This window comes from Trichechus manatus, unplaced genomic scaffold (assembly GCF_000243295.1).
Source record: "Trichechus manatus latirostris isolate Lorelei unplaced genomic scaffold, TriManLat1.0 scaffold00080, whole genome shotgun sequence".
Taxonomy (NCBI): Eukaryota; Metazoa; Chordata; class Mammalia; order Sirenia; family Trichechidae; genus Trichechus; species Trichechus manatus.
In genome coordinates, this window is record NW_004444016.1 from 1,438,023 (window position 1) to 1,453,085 (window position 15,063).

Below are 15,063 nucleotides of genomic sequence, written 5' to 3' on the forward strand. Positions count from 1 at the left end.
ATCTGTTAGAGACAAATGGGACTTGCTTTAATGATGGCTCAGACAGCCCCACGATGCAGCTGCCTACTCGGCCATTCACCAGACACTGCCCCCAGGAGACATTGCCCACAGGGGACACTGCCCACAGGGGACACTGCCCACAGCCCCTGTGGGCCCAGTCTGGGTGAGCTGGGGTCATGGAGGGGTCAGAGCAGCCCCATCCTATGGGAGAGACGAGACCAGACATAGAGAGTACGACATAGGGAGACCACCAGTGTTGAAGTGACTAACCAGGGAAAGCTTCTCAGGAGAGGTGGCAAGGAGTGTGGTTTTGAAGGATGCATAGGAGTTGGCTAAGCAGGGACAAGATAAGCAGAGGGAGAACCCGTGGCATATGGGGCCGGCAGGAAGGCCTCAAATACCAGGCCCAGGGTGGTGGGGAACCATGGGAGATATTTGAGCAAGGGAGGGATTCAGTCCAATTTGGAGGCAGGTGACAGGGCTGGAGAGGGCAGACTGGGAGCTATGGTGCATGGGTGGCTATGAGGTGGAAGGGGAGGGACGTGCAGAGTAAGGGTGGGGCCTGCGGGGTACATCTCTCTTTGAGTTATTTCCAAAGCTGCCACCACTTCTAGCTGCCTATGATGGGGCAAAGCCTCATCTCATCCAGGTCCCAAGCCACTCTGCCTGGGCTCTAGGTACCCCTCCCCAAGACTGTGGGGTTCAAGGCCCGTGATGTCCCTCCTGGCTATGTGACACTGGGCAGCTTTTTGCCCTCTCTGGCCTTCAGTCTTTCTGTCAGTAAAGGGGAAGGGGAGGAGGTGGCCCAGCCCAGCCAGAGAAGCACTGAGCAGAGGGTACCACTTGCTCAGGATGAGAGACAAGGTGACAAAAGACCAACCTGTGGTTGGAGGCGAGACTCTGCTCAGGGCTGTGGGGAGCCATGGAGGTTTCCAGCCCCTAATGATCCTCAAGTCAGCTCTGGCCCCTATGTCTGGACAGAGCAGGAATGGGGCCTGGCTGCTGGCCAACCCACTTTAGGCTGTGCCAGGCACGCTCTTGGTGGCCTTAGCATCAGCCCTGTCACCAAAATAGCTGTGGGGCGCCTCAGCTGCACACCTGACTTGGCCTGCGAAGGCTCCAGGTGTGCGGGGAGCCTGTAGCAGGCCCGCTCCTCCCTTGAGCACCCACGATCACCCTGTCTGCCCACGGGACCCCCCAGTGGGGAGGCACAGTCCAGACCCCTTCCCCCTAGAGCAGACCTCCTGGGGACCACAGGGGCACCTAGCCCAGCTGTGTGGCCAGTGGGGGCCAGCGGGCTTCCCAGAGGAAGGGGAGGGTCCGTGAGCCTTGAAGTCAGAGTAGAAGCTATTTGGGGGGAGGGGGCAGAGAGGCCCAGCCGAGGGCTGTGCAGGAGGAGGTTGTGAACCACTTCCTGATTGTCACAGCAGCACACACCTTTAGGTAGCAGCTCACTCAGTGCCAGTGCCCCTCTGAGGGTCTTATTGTCGCCATCTTACGGGTAAGGACACAGGCCCAGAGAGGTGGAGTGTCTTGATCAGGTCACACAGTGGTGCTGTGCCGGGCATTTCTCAAGGCCCGGCATTGTGAGTCACCCCACCCCGGAGGTGGGTCTGCAGCTGGGGGTATGTACGCATGAGGGCAGCTGTGTGACCTGTGGGTGTGCATTAGTGTCCTGGTGCTGCCCAAATAAAGCTGAGGGGGCTTAAAGCAATATAAATGTACTGTCTCACAGTTCTGGAGGCTCTAGAGGAGGATCTTTCTTTGTCTCTCCAAGCATCTGGTAGCTCCAGGCATTCCCCAGCTTGCAGCCACAGCATCATTCCATCTCTGCCGCCATCATCACATGGCTGTCTTCCCTGTCTGTCTGTCTTTCTGTATCTCATCCTCTCTTCTTTAAGACACCACTCAGATGGGATTAGGACTTCCCCTACTCCAGCATGACCTCATGCTAACTGACCTTAACATCCTCAAAGACCCTGTTTCCAAACAAGGTCAAGTTCACAGGTATACAACATACCTTTTGGGGACACAATTCACCTCACAACAGACGCATCCCTGTCCCTCTCTGCCCTCAGCTTCCACATCAGTAAAATGCAGACTGTTGCAGGTGGTCACCAGTAGCATCGGTGTGATGAGACAGCTGGCTCTGGGGCACTGCAAAGGACTTTCTTTCCCCTCTGCCTTCGCTTTCCTAGTGTAGGGGCAAGGATGTGGTCGTGACACCCTCTGAGGGCCAGCGATATTTACACGCTGACTTCTTCTCTGGGTTTGGTAGGTTCATTGGAGACATCCAGTCCCTTAGAATCTCCCATTCAGAGCCTCATTGGCCCTGCCCCACCCCTGTGCCTTCCTGGGGTGTCCTTCCCCACTGCCCTGGTGCGAGGGAAGCCTGCTCCTGGGCCCTGTCACAATCCCAGCCCAGTCCTCTCTCCTTACTTCGCCATGAGACAGCACTCCCTCGAGACTGGTCCAAGCTAGTTGAGCACCAGCCTCCAGGTCCCCCAAACTCTGGGAGACTCACGCCGAGCTCTCCAGATGGTTCCCTTGAGCCCTCTCCCCCAGCAACCTCACTCAACCCCTCCCCTCCGGAGACCCTCCCAGTGCTCACACAAGTAGCCCTAGCAACCCCTTCCCCTCCCCCACCCTTCTTCTCATCTCCTCCTTCAGACCCCAGAGTGGAGAGATGGGCTGAGGGTCCTCCACCAGTTTTAGGGCACTTCTGAGAGTAAAGGTTCACCCGGAAGCAGTCCCTGAGACACAGATTTGAGGCCAAGTAACTTACTTTGGAGTAGGGAAGTGGGGCAAGGAAGGGAAGGAGCGGGCAAGGAAGGGAAGGAGCCATAATGGGCGTGTTATCAACAGTCACCACCGTGGGCAACCAGAGCCCAATCCTGCTGGGGAGCCCCAGGAGATAGTGTGGAACACTCCCCAGAGCTATCCCCCAGTGACAAGGGAGCTGAGGTATTTGCCCACCACTCCCATCAGACATTGCTTGACAGAGTTCCCAGGGCTTCAGCATCACCAGTGTGTACGTTAAGCAGCCTTCATCACATACTTGAAAGTCGGGGGTACGGGCAAGGCACCAGCAGCAACTGCCACTGCACCTAACACCCTTTGATTTCAGCCGTGAGGCCTCATCAAAATCCTGAGACAACAGGAAAAGGCTCACCTCACATCTGTCACCTGTGCCAAGCTCGGTCTGACTCAGAAAGCATTTGCTGAAGGAGTGAAGGGCCCTGCCCTTGGTCTGCCATGGCCTCACCATGAGACCTCAGCCGCTCTGGGCCTCAGTATCCCCATTTGAACAATAAATCTAGGCTAAAACACTGGTGCCAGGAAGCCAGTAAGAGACCATCTAGCTCCTCAGATAAGCAGGGCCCAAAGAGGACAGGGCTACCTGGAGCCTCACAGCAAGGTAGGCCAGATAGAAGTTGGGTCCCTGTGTCCACCCCCAGGCCCTGTTCCCTGAGCCGTGCTGCTTCCTCCAGCTAGGGGGGTGGGGATCCTGCAAGAGTATAAGCATTTACCAGACACCCAGTTTTGTTTGTTCAGCAGGAAAACAGACTTGTACCTGTGCAAAAGCCCAGGTGGCCTTAGTCTGTATATCTGTGAAACGGGTACAAGGAGAGACCTTTCTCATCAGATCCAAGCTACTATTACTTTTACTTTTGCCATCCATTTTACGTATATATATTTTTTTACTTTTAAGCATCCACCATCTAAAACTAAAAAGCCTGGCTGTGGTTGGCTGTGTCTTGGTTCATTGCGGTATGTTTTTTTCCATTTTTATAAGGGTATGTGTTTGCCTGATGTGGTAGGAAAGGCTTTGCCTCAGGAACCAAAATGCTGGGATTGAGTCTCAGCTCCTGCCTGCCACAGCTATGTGACCATGGGCACGTTGCTTCACCTCTCCGTGCCTCACTTCCCCATCTGCAAAGTGGGTGTGGTCACGTCTTCTGCATCTCAGGACTGCTGTGAGGGTCAGCATGTCGCGCTGGACACAGGGGAGCTGGGGGTCGATGCCTGGCTTGGTACCTTTACCTGTGCCTCTCCTACAGGTGGTACTCCGGCAGGATTTCCCGGCAGCTGGCAGAAGAAATCCTGATGAAGCGGAACCACCTGGGGGCCTTTCTGATCCGGGAGAGTGAGAGCTCCCCGGGGGAGTTCTCCATCTCCGTGAAGTGAGTGCTGACCCATGGGGGCGTGTGCAGGAGAGGGGGCCAGGTGCTCGCTGAGTGAGGGTGGAGGAAATGGGTCCCTCCCTGCAGGAGGAGCAGCCTGGAAGCCAGCAACAGTCTGGGGGCCATGGGGGTGACACCCAGCCCAGGGTGTGGCCCAGAGCAGGGGCGTGGGGTGGGGTGGGGTGGGGATGTGTAGCATGGCGCGGTGGCCTCTGGGCTGTGTAGAACCCCATCCCCAAGGCCAAGGCCAGGGTGATTGAGGAATCTGCAGGATGGTAGGAACGGGGGAGGGGGGCACCCTGGTGGGTTTCTGTCCTTCCTTGTCCCAGTGCTCAGTCACAGTAGGGTCCAAATTCAATAGCTGAATATTTATGGAGCCGTGTGCTGCATGCCAGGCTATTCCAGGGGCTGGGGAATCAGCAGTGACAAAGACAAAGTTGCTGCTCTTGTAGGTTTTATGTCTTGGTGGGAGAGAGAGACAGTAAACAAGAAACAAATAAATACATAATGTCATGAGCCAAGGTGGTCAGGGAAGGCCTCTCAGAGGAAGTGAGGACATTTGAGCAAAAACCTGAGGGAGGAGGTAGAGGCTCCTGGGTGTCCTCAGGAATGAGGATCTGGAGGGAGACTTCCAGGCAGAGGGAACGGCAAGTGCAAAGGCCCTGGGATGGGAATGAGCCTGGTGTGTTTGAGGAGCCAAGAAGTGGTGGAGGGGCAGGGGAGTAGAGTGGGAGTCACCATCAAGGATTAGGGTGGCCCAATAACACAAGGCCTGTCTGGCCTGGCAGGGAGGTTGGTCTTGCTCTCAGAGAATAGGGAGCCATGGAGGGTTTTGAGTAGAGGGACGTTGTGATCAGATTCAGTTGATCCCTCTGGCTGTAGTGAGGAGAAAGGACTGTTGGGTAGGCGTGGCAGCCTGAGATAGTCACCCGGGTACCAGCTGGTGGCGGCCTACCATGGGGCAAGGAGAGAAGTGACTGATCTGGGAGGCAGGTGGATCTGTGGAGGGGGATAGCCAACAAAACCACCCCCCCGGGGTTGTTGTCAGTGACCTAGCACCTGGCCTGTAGGGACAGACTGCATTACCTCTCACTGCTACCATCACAGCTGTTATTGGGGTGGTAGCACTGCCATTTGGAAGCGGGGATGAGCGTGAACAGTGTAGGACAGCTGCATGGCCTCTGAAGCCACCACCATCCACTGTTGGGTCTGCTTTGCTGGATGTCAAGGTTGATTCACAGCAAATAGCTTGATAGTTCTCTAAAAGGTAATCAAACACGGGACCACTTTGATGGTTAGAGCTGGGCTGGATGTGAAGATGCAAGTTTGATGGGGCTGAAAAGGAAAGGCTCAGACAGGGATGATGAGCACTGTTCTTGTGCAGCTCGAGTCGGCCCATAATGGCCACATTGTTTTTAGGTACCATCAAGTTGATTTTTGACTCATAGTGACCCCATGAATGCAGAGTAGAACTGCCTCACAGTTTTTCTAGGCTGTAATCTTTATGGAAGCGGATTGACCTTTTGCTTAGCAGCCTAGCGCTTAACCGTTGCACCACCAGGGCTCCTTCAGTGGCTGCATTAGGACTCCCATTTGCAGAAAACATCCCTGGTTGAAGGAGCGCCACCATCGAGGCTCTGTTGGGCCTCCAGTGGGTCCCCTGACCTGCCTGCAGTCAGCCTCTCGGCATGTGATCACTACATCCACTGCTAACATTTGGCCCCTTCTGTCTTTGTAACTGTCTTAGGCTGGGTTCTCTGGAGAAGCAAAACCAGTAAAGCATATAAACATATATATAAAGAGATTTATATCAAAGAAACAGCTCACGCGATTGTAGAGGCTGGAACGTCTCAAGTCTGGGATAGAGGCTTCTCCTGATTCACGTAGCTGCAGGGGCTGGCAACCCCAAGATCGGCAGGTCAGAAAGCAGGACTCCGCTCACAGGCTGTGAAGATCAGCGAATCCCAGGATCAGAAGATAAGCAGATGGCTCAAGTCCCAAGAACCAGAGGCCAGATGAACAGGAGGCAGCTGTAAGATCCAGAGTGAGCAAAAAGCCAGAACGTCTGCTTATATTCTCATGCAGGCCACACCCCCAAGGAAATTCCCTTGCAACTGTATTGGGAGTGATCACATATAAATACTGAGAATCATGGCCGAGCCAAGCTGACACACAATCTTAACCATCATAGTAACCGACCAGTTGCTGTTAAGTAGATTCCCAGGCCTTTCTTCCGAGGCACCTCTGAGTGGATTTGAACCACCAACCATTTGAGGTAGATACTAAGCATGTTAACCATACGCACCACCCACTGACTCCTTGGTCTTTGTAACCAACACATTTCACAGTGGGCAATAAGGGCTTTCCTGGTGTGAAGGAGCACAGGTGCCTATACTCAGCTCACTGTGGTGAGCACAGGGTTTGTAATTAGCACATTATGTCTGTGTGCTCCTGGTGGCTGTTGTAAGAGCTGGGAGAGCTCCTTCCTTAAGAAAGTGAGCAAGTGTCCCCTTGAATCTGGCAGCTGCAGATTGGAGGGGAGCCCCACATGCAAATCTCAGCTTGATGTTGGATAGGTTTCTGAGTTCACCCAGCCATTCAAAAGGAGGGTCAGTGGCCCTGGTCGGTGGCCGTCTCCCCACCTGGGCCTGGAGGAGCCCCGTGGTTGGACACTGTGGTCAGAAAAGCACTGGAGGGGAGGGATGGTCAACATCATGAGTGCTCACCCCAGCCCAGCACTCACCCCCTACGAAGTCAGCCATTCGGCTTTTATCACTTCCATTTCCCTGGGAACCACCTTGTTACCCTGAGGGGCTGGGATGCCTCTTGCCTCTCTGAGCCTCTATTTTTCATCCTAAAAATGGGAGCACTGTCAGTATCCTGGGGGGGAGGGGGAAGTACTGTGAGTTCTTGGTCGTGACCCCCACCTCAGGATGCTCTGGGGCCACTGGAATCTGTAGTACCCACCCTCTTCCCTACACCTCCATGCCAAACACCCCTGCCCCCCATGGGCCCTGGGGAGGAGCCTCTTCTGCAAAGGCATGGAGTGGCAGTTTTCTAAGTGCTGGCTGTTGGGAGCAGATGGGAAGAGGCCTGGCAATCTTCTGAGAATGGTGCCCGCCAGGCAGGTTGTTCTGGCTTTAAGTGGCTCCTGGGACCAACCCCAAAGCCAAGATCACCCGGCAAAGCAGGGGCAGAGGGGAGTTGAACCACTTCAGGAGCCTGAGCTGGGCAAAACTGTTGCAGCCTCCTCTCCTAACAAATCCTGCCGCCAGAACTTCCCCCACTAGCACCTCAGTGCACTGCCCTCTTCCGGAGGCCTCCCTGTGGATGCGTCCCTACATGTGCTCATCATCTACTCAGACCTAAACACTTCAGCCTCCTGAGTTTGCCCAAGGCATTTTGCCTCCCACATTTATTGTGCATAAATTGTGTGTAAGTAAGCCACAGTGCAGGGCCCTGGGGACGGGGAGAGTCAAGACTAAGGAGTGTGATGGGGAGGTAGACATGGCCTGGCCCAGAGGGTCTCCATGAAGAATGAACCATCAGGGAAATTCAGTGGAATCATTCCACAGAGTGAAGGCATCAGGGAGGAGGGGACATCTGAAGTGAGCCCTGAAGCATAAGTAGTTTAGAACATAAGGAGAGGAAAAGGTATGCCAGGCGCAGGGAACAGCATGTGCAGACAACCAGACGTGGGCAATGAGGGGTGTGTGTAGAGAACAAAAATTTGTCTGATGAGGAGGGGAGATGGGCAGTACTAAGGAGCCTAGAGCAGTTCTTGAGCAGAGGAGGGCTGGGCACCAATTTTGTTCTGGGAAGGGGTCTGGGGCTGTCACCCAAAGAAATCCTGATACATGACCCTCAACCCCTCCCCCCGAGGCATACGGGCCAAGTCTTAAAACCAGCAGGAGCTTCATGGGCTCAGTGGCTGTGATTTGCACACACCGCCACCAGGTAGCATCCTTGACCCTCAGTTTCTCCACAGCTGGGTCAGGGCTGCTGGGTCCTGTTCCCACCACTGGTCTATCATCTCTCAGGGGGCCATTAACTCACTAGCTTTTAACCTTGGGCAGGTTACTCTCTGAGCCTGTTTCCTCATCTGTAATGGAAAGCACCTAGGATGGTGGCTGGCACACAGTACCAAAAACCCCAAACCCGTTGCTGTCAAGTTGATTCTGACTCACAGTGACCCTAGAGGACAGGGTAGAACTGCTCCACAGGGTTTCCAAGAAGCGGCTGGTGGATTCGAACTGCAGCCTTTTGGTTAGCAGCAGACCTCTTAACCACAGTGCCACCAGTAAGTGCTCAACAAATGCCAGTTATAGTAATTATCATTATATTACTCCCAAAGGCCACACAGTCTGCTGAGGGCTCAGGGATCCTCCACCAGACCCTTGAAACACTGCCCCCCAAGAATCCAGGCTCTTAGAGAAGGGGCAATGGCATGGGAAGGGAACCTACCTCTCGTCCTGGCTTTTTGGCCTCACACTTGCTGTTGGCCCTGGCCTGCTCTTGGCTGTCATGTCCTCACCTGTGGCACGGTGAGGGGATAGTCACCACAGAGCTGCAGGAAAGGGATGGCTCAGCAGATATGTATGTATCCCTTACTGGCCAGCCCTCAGGGACCTCTGCCCACCCCAACATGTGGCAGCTTCTGCAGGCACATGCCAGCCCCATAGAACTGTCAAAGGCAAGGTCTATGGGCCTTGCGCAGCAACAGTGCCCTTTACAAGCTGACATGGGGCTGCCCTTCCACCTCTCAGGGAGCACATCTGAGCTGACAGCCAGCAAGCCAGGGCCAGGCCTGGGCCGCACTGGGCTTGGTAACTTCGCCCACACTCGACCTGGGCCCTTGTTCTCAAGTGAGGTGTTTGCTTCTTTTATGCCAGAGGTGTCCATGAGTCAACACACGTGTTTGCTCTGCCTGTGTAGTCAGCAAAGCCGCTACGCATCAACCGCGCTAGCCCTTCCCGCCATTCAACCGCCAACAAAATACAGCAGAGCTCCTGTCCTTGAGGCCCACATTCTACAGGGGTAACAGACAGCAAACAGTAAATTATATAAAATCTTGGAAGATGATAAAAGTTTTGGAGAAAATGAGCAGGGGATAGGGAGGGAGAGGAGGAGCCTGAGAAGGACTCACAGCAAAGGCTGGAAAGAAGTGAGGGAGACTGGAGACTGCATGATCGCTAGGGGCCCAGTTTGCAGATAAGGAACCAAAGCCCAGAGAGGTGCAGTGACTTGCCCAAGGCCACACAGCCAGGAGCAGCCGAGCAGTGCTCATGGCCCTTTAGGACCTGACAGTCCCAGTCTGTCCTTCTGCCTACCTGCCCCAAGTCCCAAAGTCCCAGCAGGAGTGTCTCCCCTGGCCCCTGCCCACCCTCAGGTCAGTTTGCATCTATTTCCAGGCTGCTGCAATACCGGTGACTCTGTCCCTCCCCTTTCAGAGATGGGTAAATGAGGACAGAGAGGGTCTGCCCAGTGGAGATCACCCAGCAGGCATTCAGCACCTGGGTCTCTGACCAGGTGGGTCCACAGGCCCTGGCTGGGGCACTTGGGGGTCTTGGGACCCCTTCTGGCAGGCCAGGAGGGGAGCCTGGTCCTCCCTCTCTCCTCTACCTTCACCCCAGCCTTGTTTTTCCTCCCCGGGCTGCCACTGTCACCTTTGCTATCACTGCGGCTACCGCTGCCACCAGTCCAGAAAAACCCACTGGGCAGGACTTGATACTGCCAGCCCCAGGCCTGACTGGGTCCTGGGGCTTTTCTGCCAACCCAGCAGCTGCCCAGCCCCTCATCCCCCGAGTGTGGGAGTGAGACACAGAAACAAATACACCCACACTGCTTACAGAGACAGACACAGTCAACCCCACAGAGCAGGGAGAGACACGCCCAGACACATGTCCACAGCATTCCAGAACATGCATCAGACGTGGAGAAAGACAAAGACACACAAACACACATGGACATGCACAGATACACAGACACACACACATAGATACACCCAGACACAGGCACACACAGATGCACACACATACACACAGACACCCAGATAGACACACGTGGTCACACACACAGATACACACAGACAACCACACAGATGCCCCAGCTCCAGGTGTCCTCTCCTGCTGCCATGCCCCAAAGCTCCCCTGGACCTGGGATGGGGGGCCAAGTCTGGAGAGTCCCAGAGGGTAGTCCCTGGTCTCAGGGGTTCTCAGTGCTTTCTTGACGAGCTGGGCTGTGTCCAGACCTCAAGGATGGCCCAGGCTGAGACCCAGCAAGGAAAGGGAAAGGCCCTCCTGACGAGGGGCCCAATGTGGGCCAAGGCCGGATAGATGTTGAGCCGTTGGTCATTGATGGGGAGGAGCCCCACTGGCCTCAGATAGGGCAGTCACTGGGTGGGGGGCATGGGGGGGTGATGCCCGTATCATCAACAACAGCAGCATCACAGCACAGCTGCCAGGGCTGTGGGCCCCATTCCTCTTACTTGTAACACCAGTCATGGGGCCAGATGGGAGGGGGACAAGACCTGTCATTTTCTGAGCACCTGCTTGAGCAGGCATAGGTGAGGGCGGTAACATACAGGTCTCCCAGATTCACGCATTCTTGAGCTCTCGGATCCTGAGCCCTGAAGTGCCAGGATCCCTTGCTCAGTTCCACATGTGGACATCTATGTTCAGGCTCAGGAACAATTGCTCCACTGCTCACAGGGCCACAGGCTCCCCTTGGAGTGTGGAACAAGTCTGAGAGGCAGCAGCAGGTGGGCATCACAGCATCCGTCTCAGGTCCAGGAGCCCTGGCGGGCTGAGAGCCCAGGGTCAGGGTCCACAGGAGAGGGTTCCAAGGGCAAAGCATCCCAGTGAAACTTGAGGCTTGGGCCTCTCCCAGCTGGGCTGAGCCCACTTACACGTGTACAAGCCGGGGCCAACTGCTGCCTCCCTGCCCATTTAGTGTCTGGTATACAACCCATTAGGAACAACAGTTTACAAGAAGGTTGTACAAAGGGTTGAGAGACCAGGACATCCCCAACTCTGACTGTGGGCCTCAGAGAAGGCTTCTCAGAGGATGGGCCATTTTACCCGGGCCTTGAAGCATGAGTAGGAGTTTGACTAAAGAAGAATCCCTTCCAGCTGGAGGAAATAGTGTGTGCAAAGGCCTGGAGGTGTGTTAGGAAGTGGAGAGGGATGTTCTGTGTGGTTTGCAGCCCTTGACTCCAGCAGAGTGGGGGACCCTCCTTTGCTCCCCACACATACACTTGAACAAATCTTTATCTTAAGTCTTTGACAAGGCAGCACACCAGCCCCAGGGCTGACGGTGGAGGAAGTTAGCCACAAACAAGGATAGGCTGAGGAGGAGCAGCAGGCCTGTGCAGCTGGGACCACAGACTCAGGCCTCGGGCGAGCCCCAGCTGCACACACTGTCCAGAATGGCTTGACAAGATTTTGATTTAGAGCCCAGAGGCAGCTTTTTGTCATCAAGTTTCTATTCGGGATAGGTTCTCATTGGGCCCAAACATGAACAAAATGGCCATCTCCACCCTGACGGCCATCGGGCTCTCCCAGCCTGGTGGAACGCCCTCCATTAGCACTTGAGAAGCAGGTGTTCCTACACTGGTGCTGTCCTGGTTGGGCAGTGAGGCCGCTCCATGGGCCACTGCTCCCCACAGCCCCAGCCCAGCCAGGTGGCCCAGAGTGGCCCACTGACTGGCACTGCAGCCTCCAGAGCCCCGGGCCTCCCTTGCCATGCCCCATCCCTGATACAGAAGTCACTAAGGCTGAAGAGAGTGAGCTGGGCTGTGGGTCTAGCCAGTTTGGCCTTGGTGGGAGGGTGAGGAGGGAGGCAAGCCCAGAAAGCAGCCTAGCGGAGGACTGGACTTGAAGCAACGTAATCTGTGCAGGACTAGCATCACAGTGAGAAGGATTAGCACTGCTACTGTCGTAAATGATCACCAACGAGGAGCATCACTCAGGTTTGGCCCCGGCTCCACCCTTCTTCCTGTGACTCCAGGCAACTCATGGCTATGCTCTGGGCCTCAGTTTCCCCCACCATACAAAGGATTCAGTTAGCTCCTCCTGGGCCGTGAGGCAGACCAGCCACCCCGCAGGAGGGAGGGGGCATAATGGCTGTGTCCCAACCCACATGGCACCACTTCCAGTCCAGTCCTGAAGGGCCTGTCCTGTTGTGGGAAGCCAGGCTGTCCCCTCAGATGACCTAGAAGGTACTAGAAAGATTGTTCTCAGCAGGGACCATGGCCTGGGCAAACACTGGGAGGTGGGGAGGAAGGGGGTCCATTGACTGAATCACAGAGTAGAGGAAGGCTATGATGCTGAACACATCATCAGGGCCAAATCCTCAGTCTGAGGCCAACATTTTACCCTGGGGGACAATGGGGCCACACAAGGTTCTTGACATGAAACATCCACCATGGCTGAGCTCCCCTCACTCTCCGCAGCAGGACACTCTTAGAACTTGCTCTCCAAGGGATCTGGGGGCAGTGAGGGGGTAGGGGAGGGAAAATGTATGGGCTGAGGGGGATGTCGAAGAAACGTGAGTGGAGATGCTGTCCAAATCCTACTCTCCGAGTTGCCCATTTGCTGTTGCAAATAAACCATAGTCAGCATTTTCCAGGTTGAGGTCTAGTGAGATGAAGTTATACAGCAAGAAAGCAGCCAAGTCAGTGGCCTGGTCCACAGCCATCCTCCTCTGCCAGGGGTGTGAACCAGGTCTCAGATCAGGCCAGCCAGTGGAGTCTCGGGCCCACCCTCCCTGCCCTCCCTAGCTGCACTGTAGCCTGACCCCAGGTCTGAAAGAGGCCTGCTTCCAGGTGGTGGTGAGGCATGAGACTCTGGGGATCTGGGGCTGTGTGGGCACTGGGAGAGGCACTGGGTCCATCTGAGGCAGCCTGGTCCTTGTCCCCAGCTACGGAGACCAGGTGCAGCATTTCAAGGTGCTACGGGAGGCCTCAGGGAAGTACTTCCTGTGGGAGGAGAAGTTCAACTCCCTCAATGAGCTGGTTGACTTCTACCGCACCACCACCATCGCCAAGAAGCAGCAGATCTTCCTGCGGGACGAGAAGGCCCTGCTTGAGGTAGGTGGGTAGGTGGTGGGGCAGGTGGGTGCCCAGGCTCAGGCCAATCTTCCTTCCTCAGCAGCTGGGGCTGCAGGAGGAGGAGCGGTCCAGCCCAGGCTCCAGAGTTCACAGGGTGGGAAAGGAGAAGAGGGAAAATGATGGGACAGAATGGAAGTTCCATGAGGCAAATTGTGTCTGGCTTGTTCTCAGCTCTCTTGATAGTATGTGGCACTCACTAAGTGCTCAATAACCGTGTGTGTTGAACAAAGGAGGGAACTGACAACCCTGAGCTTACCAAGACCATGCACCGAGCTGGGTTCTGTACTCTGGGAGCCTCACTGTGCCCACTGTACAGGTGAGGAAACTGAGGCTCAGATAGTGACATGACGTGCTGGTAGACTTAGTCCTGGTGCCTCCTCCTGAGGAGCAGGGCCTGGGTAGGGTGTGAGTGCTCATGGGCGGGGCCCTGGCTGGGTCTAGGGCGGGGTGGCCCATCTGCCCCATCCTCACAACCACAGCAATTTGCTAGCCAGCCCTGTCATTATGGCCCAAGGACCAGCTCCCACTCTCATCAGGGTGACAATGCCAGCCCATGGGGTGATTAACCCCAACAGGCTGCTTGTCTTGGTGGTGTCAGCAAGGCCTGGGGCTGGAGATCAAAACCTGGGAGGGTCTAGGGAGTATGGCATGGCCTGGGGCTTGGGAGGGGCTGACCTCCACAGAGAAGCTGCCTGTCTACCTGCCCCCACCTTGCCACTTTGCTGTGCGACCTTAGAGGCAGTCCTCCCCCACTGGACCTCAGTTTCCCCTCTGTCAAATGTGCCAGGACTGTCAAACACTGCGCCTCCAGAGATCCCATTAGTGCAACCTCTGATCCTGAGGGTCGAGGCCACCGTGAGCACCCAGGCCTGGAGAGCCTGACACTTGGGCCCCAAATCTCCCTGCAGGGCCTGTCAGGACCTGTCCCCCAGATGTGCACCGTCCCCCATGGCACAGACCTGCTCTGCCCCTGGGGACTGTGAGGGAGCTGTGGTGAAGCTGGGGGCTAACAGAGAGTCCCCCAAACCTACTGCCTCACTCTGGCCTGGGCCTTGGGGTCACCCACCCTGTGGGCGACTCCAGAGCTGGCTCAGCTCCCTGGTACCAAGACGCCTCCCCCTTCCTGGGCAGAGAACCACTAATTATGGCCTCTCTGCTGATCCTATCGCCCAACCTGGACCAGGCTCCTCAGGCTCACAGTGGAGATCCTGGCAGCTTGCGGCTGTGGAGAGCTGCAGCCCACGTGGGGAAACTGAGTCCCACAAAGAGCAGGGACTTACCCATGATCACACTCAAGGACAGATAGGACACGCACCCAGGCTTGAGAGCCCGGAACAGCTCAAAGTGACAGCCCTTCCCCTCAAAGCCCGGCCAGGGGCAGCAGCAGCAAACATCCTTCAGCTTCACCTCGTCCAACAGTTTACTAGCGTCCTTCCTATGGCCAGCGGCCTTGAGTCAAAGACAGCCATGGTGGCTGCACAGCCAGGGACGTGAGGCCCCAGAGAACACAGACCTCCCCGAAGTGCTGCCCTGAGCACCTGACCGGCAGCTACGTGGTCCCAGTCAGGCTGCCAGGAACAATGTGTTCGCATAGAAGCGGTGCCTGTGGGCAGACGTGCAGGGGGTGGCCAACAGGAGGCCTGCAGAACCTCAGGCCCAGTGTTCATCTTGATTCTGCCTTGAAGGCCCTCCCCTGCTCACTTTTCTTTGTGGAGTCTCGGAAAGGAGACTGCTGGCCATGGCCTGTGAAGGGGCCAGCCGGGAAGTGGC

At 55.9% G+C, this 15,063-nt stretch overlaps 1 protein-coding gene across 1 annotated transcript in view; it reads left to right on the forward strand.

The window, feature by feature from the left end:
* Nucleotides 1–15,063, forward strand: part of GRAP (GRB2 related adaptor protein) — a 30,021-nt gene that overhangs the window by 13,415 nt on the left and 1,543 nt on the right. The window contains exons 3-4 of the mRNA XM_004380989.3: nt 4,062–4,184; nt 13,104–13,272. Of these exons, the coding sequence (XP_004381046.1) occupies nt 4,062–4,184; nt 13,104–13,272 (292 nt within the window). The remainder of the gene's footprint in view (nt 1–4,061; nt 4,185–13,103; nt 13,273–15,063) is intronic.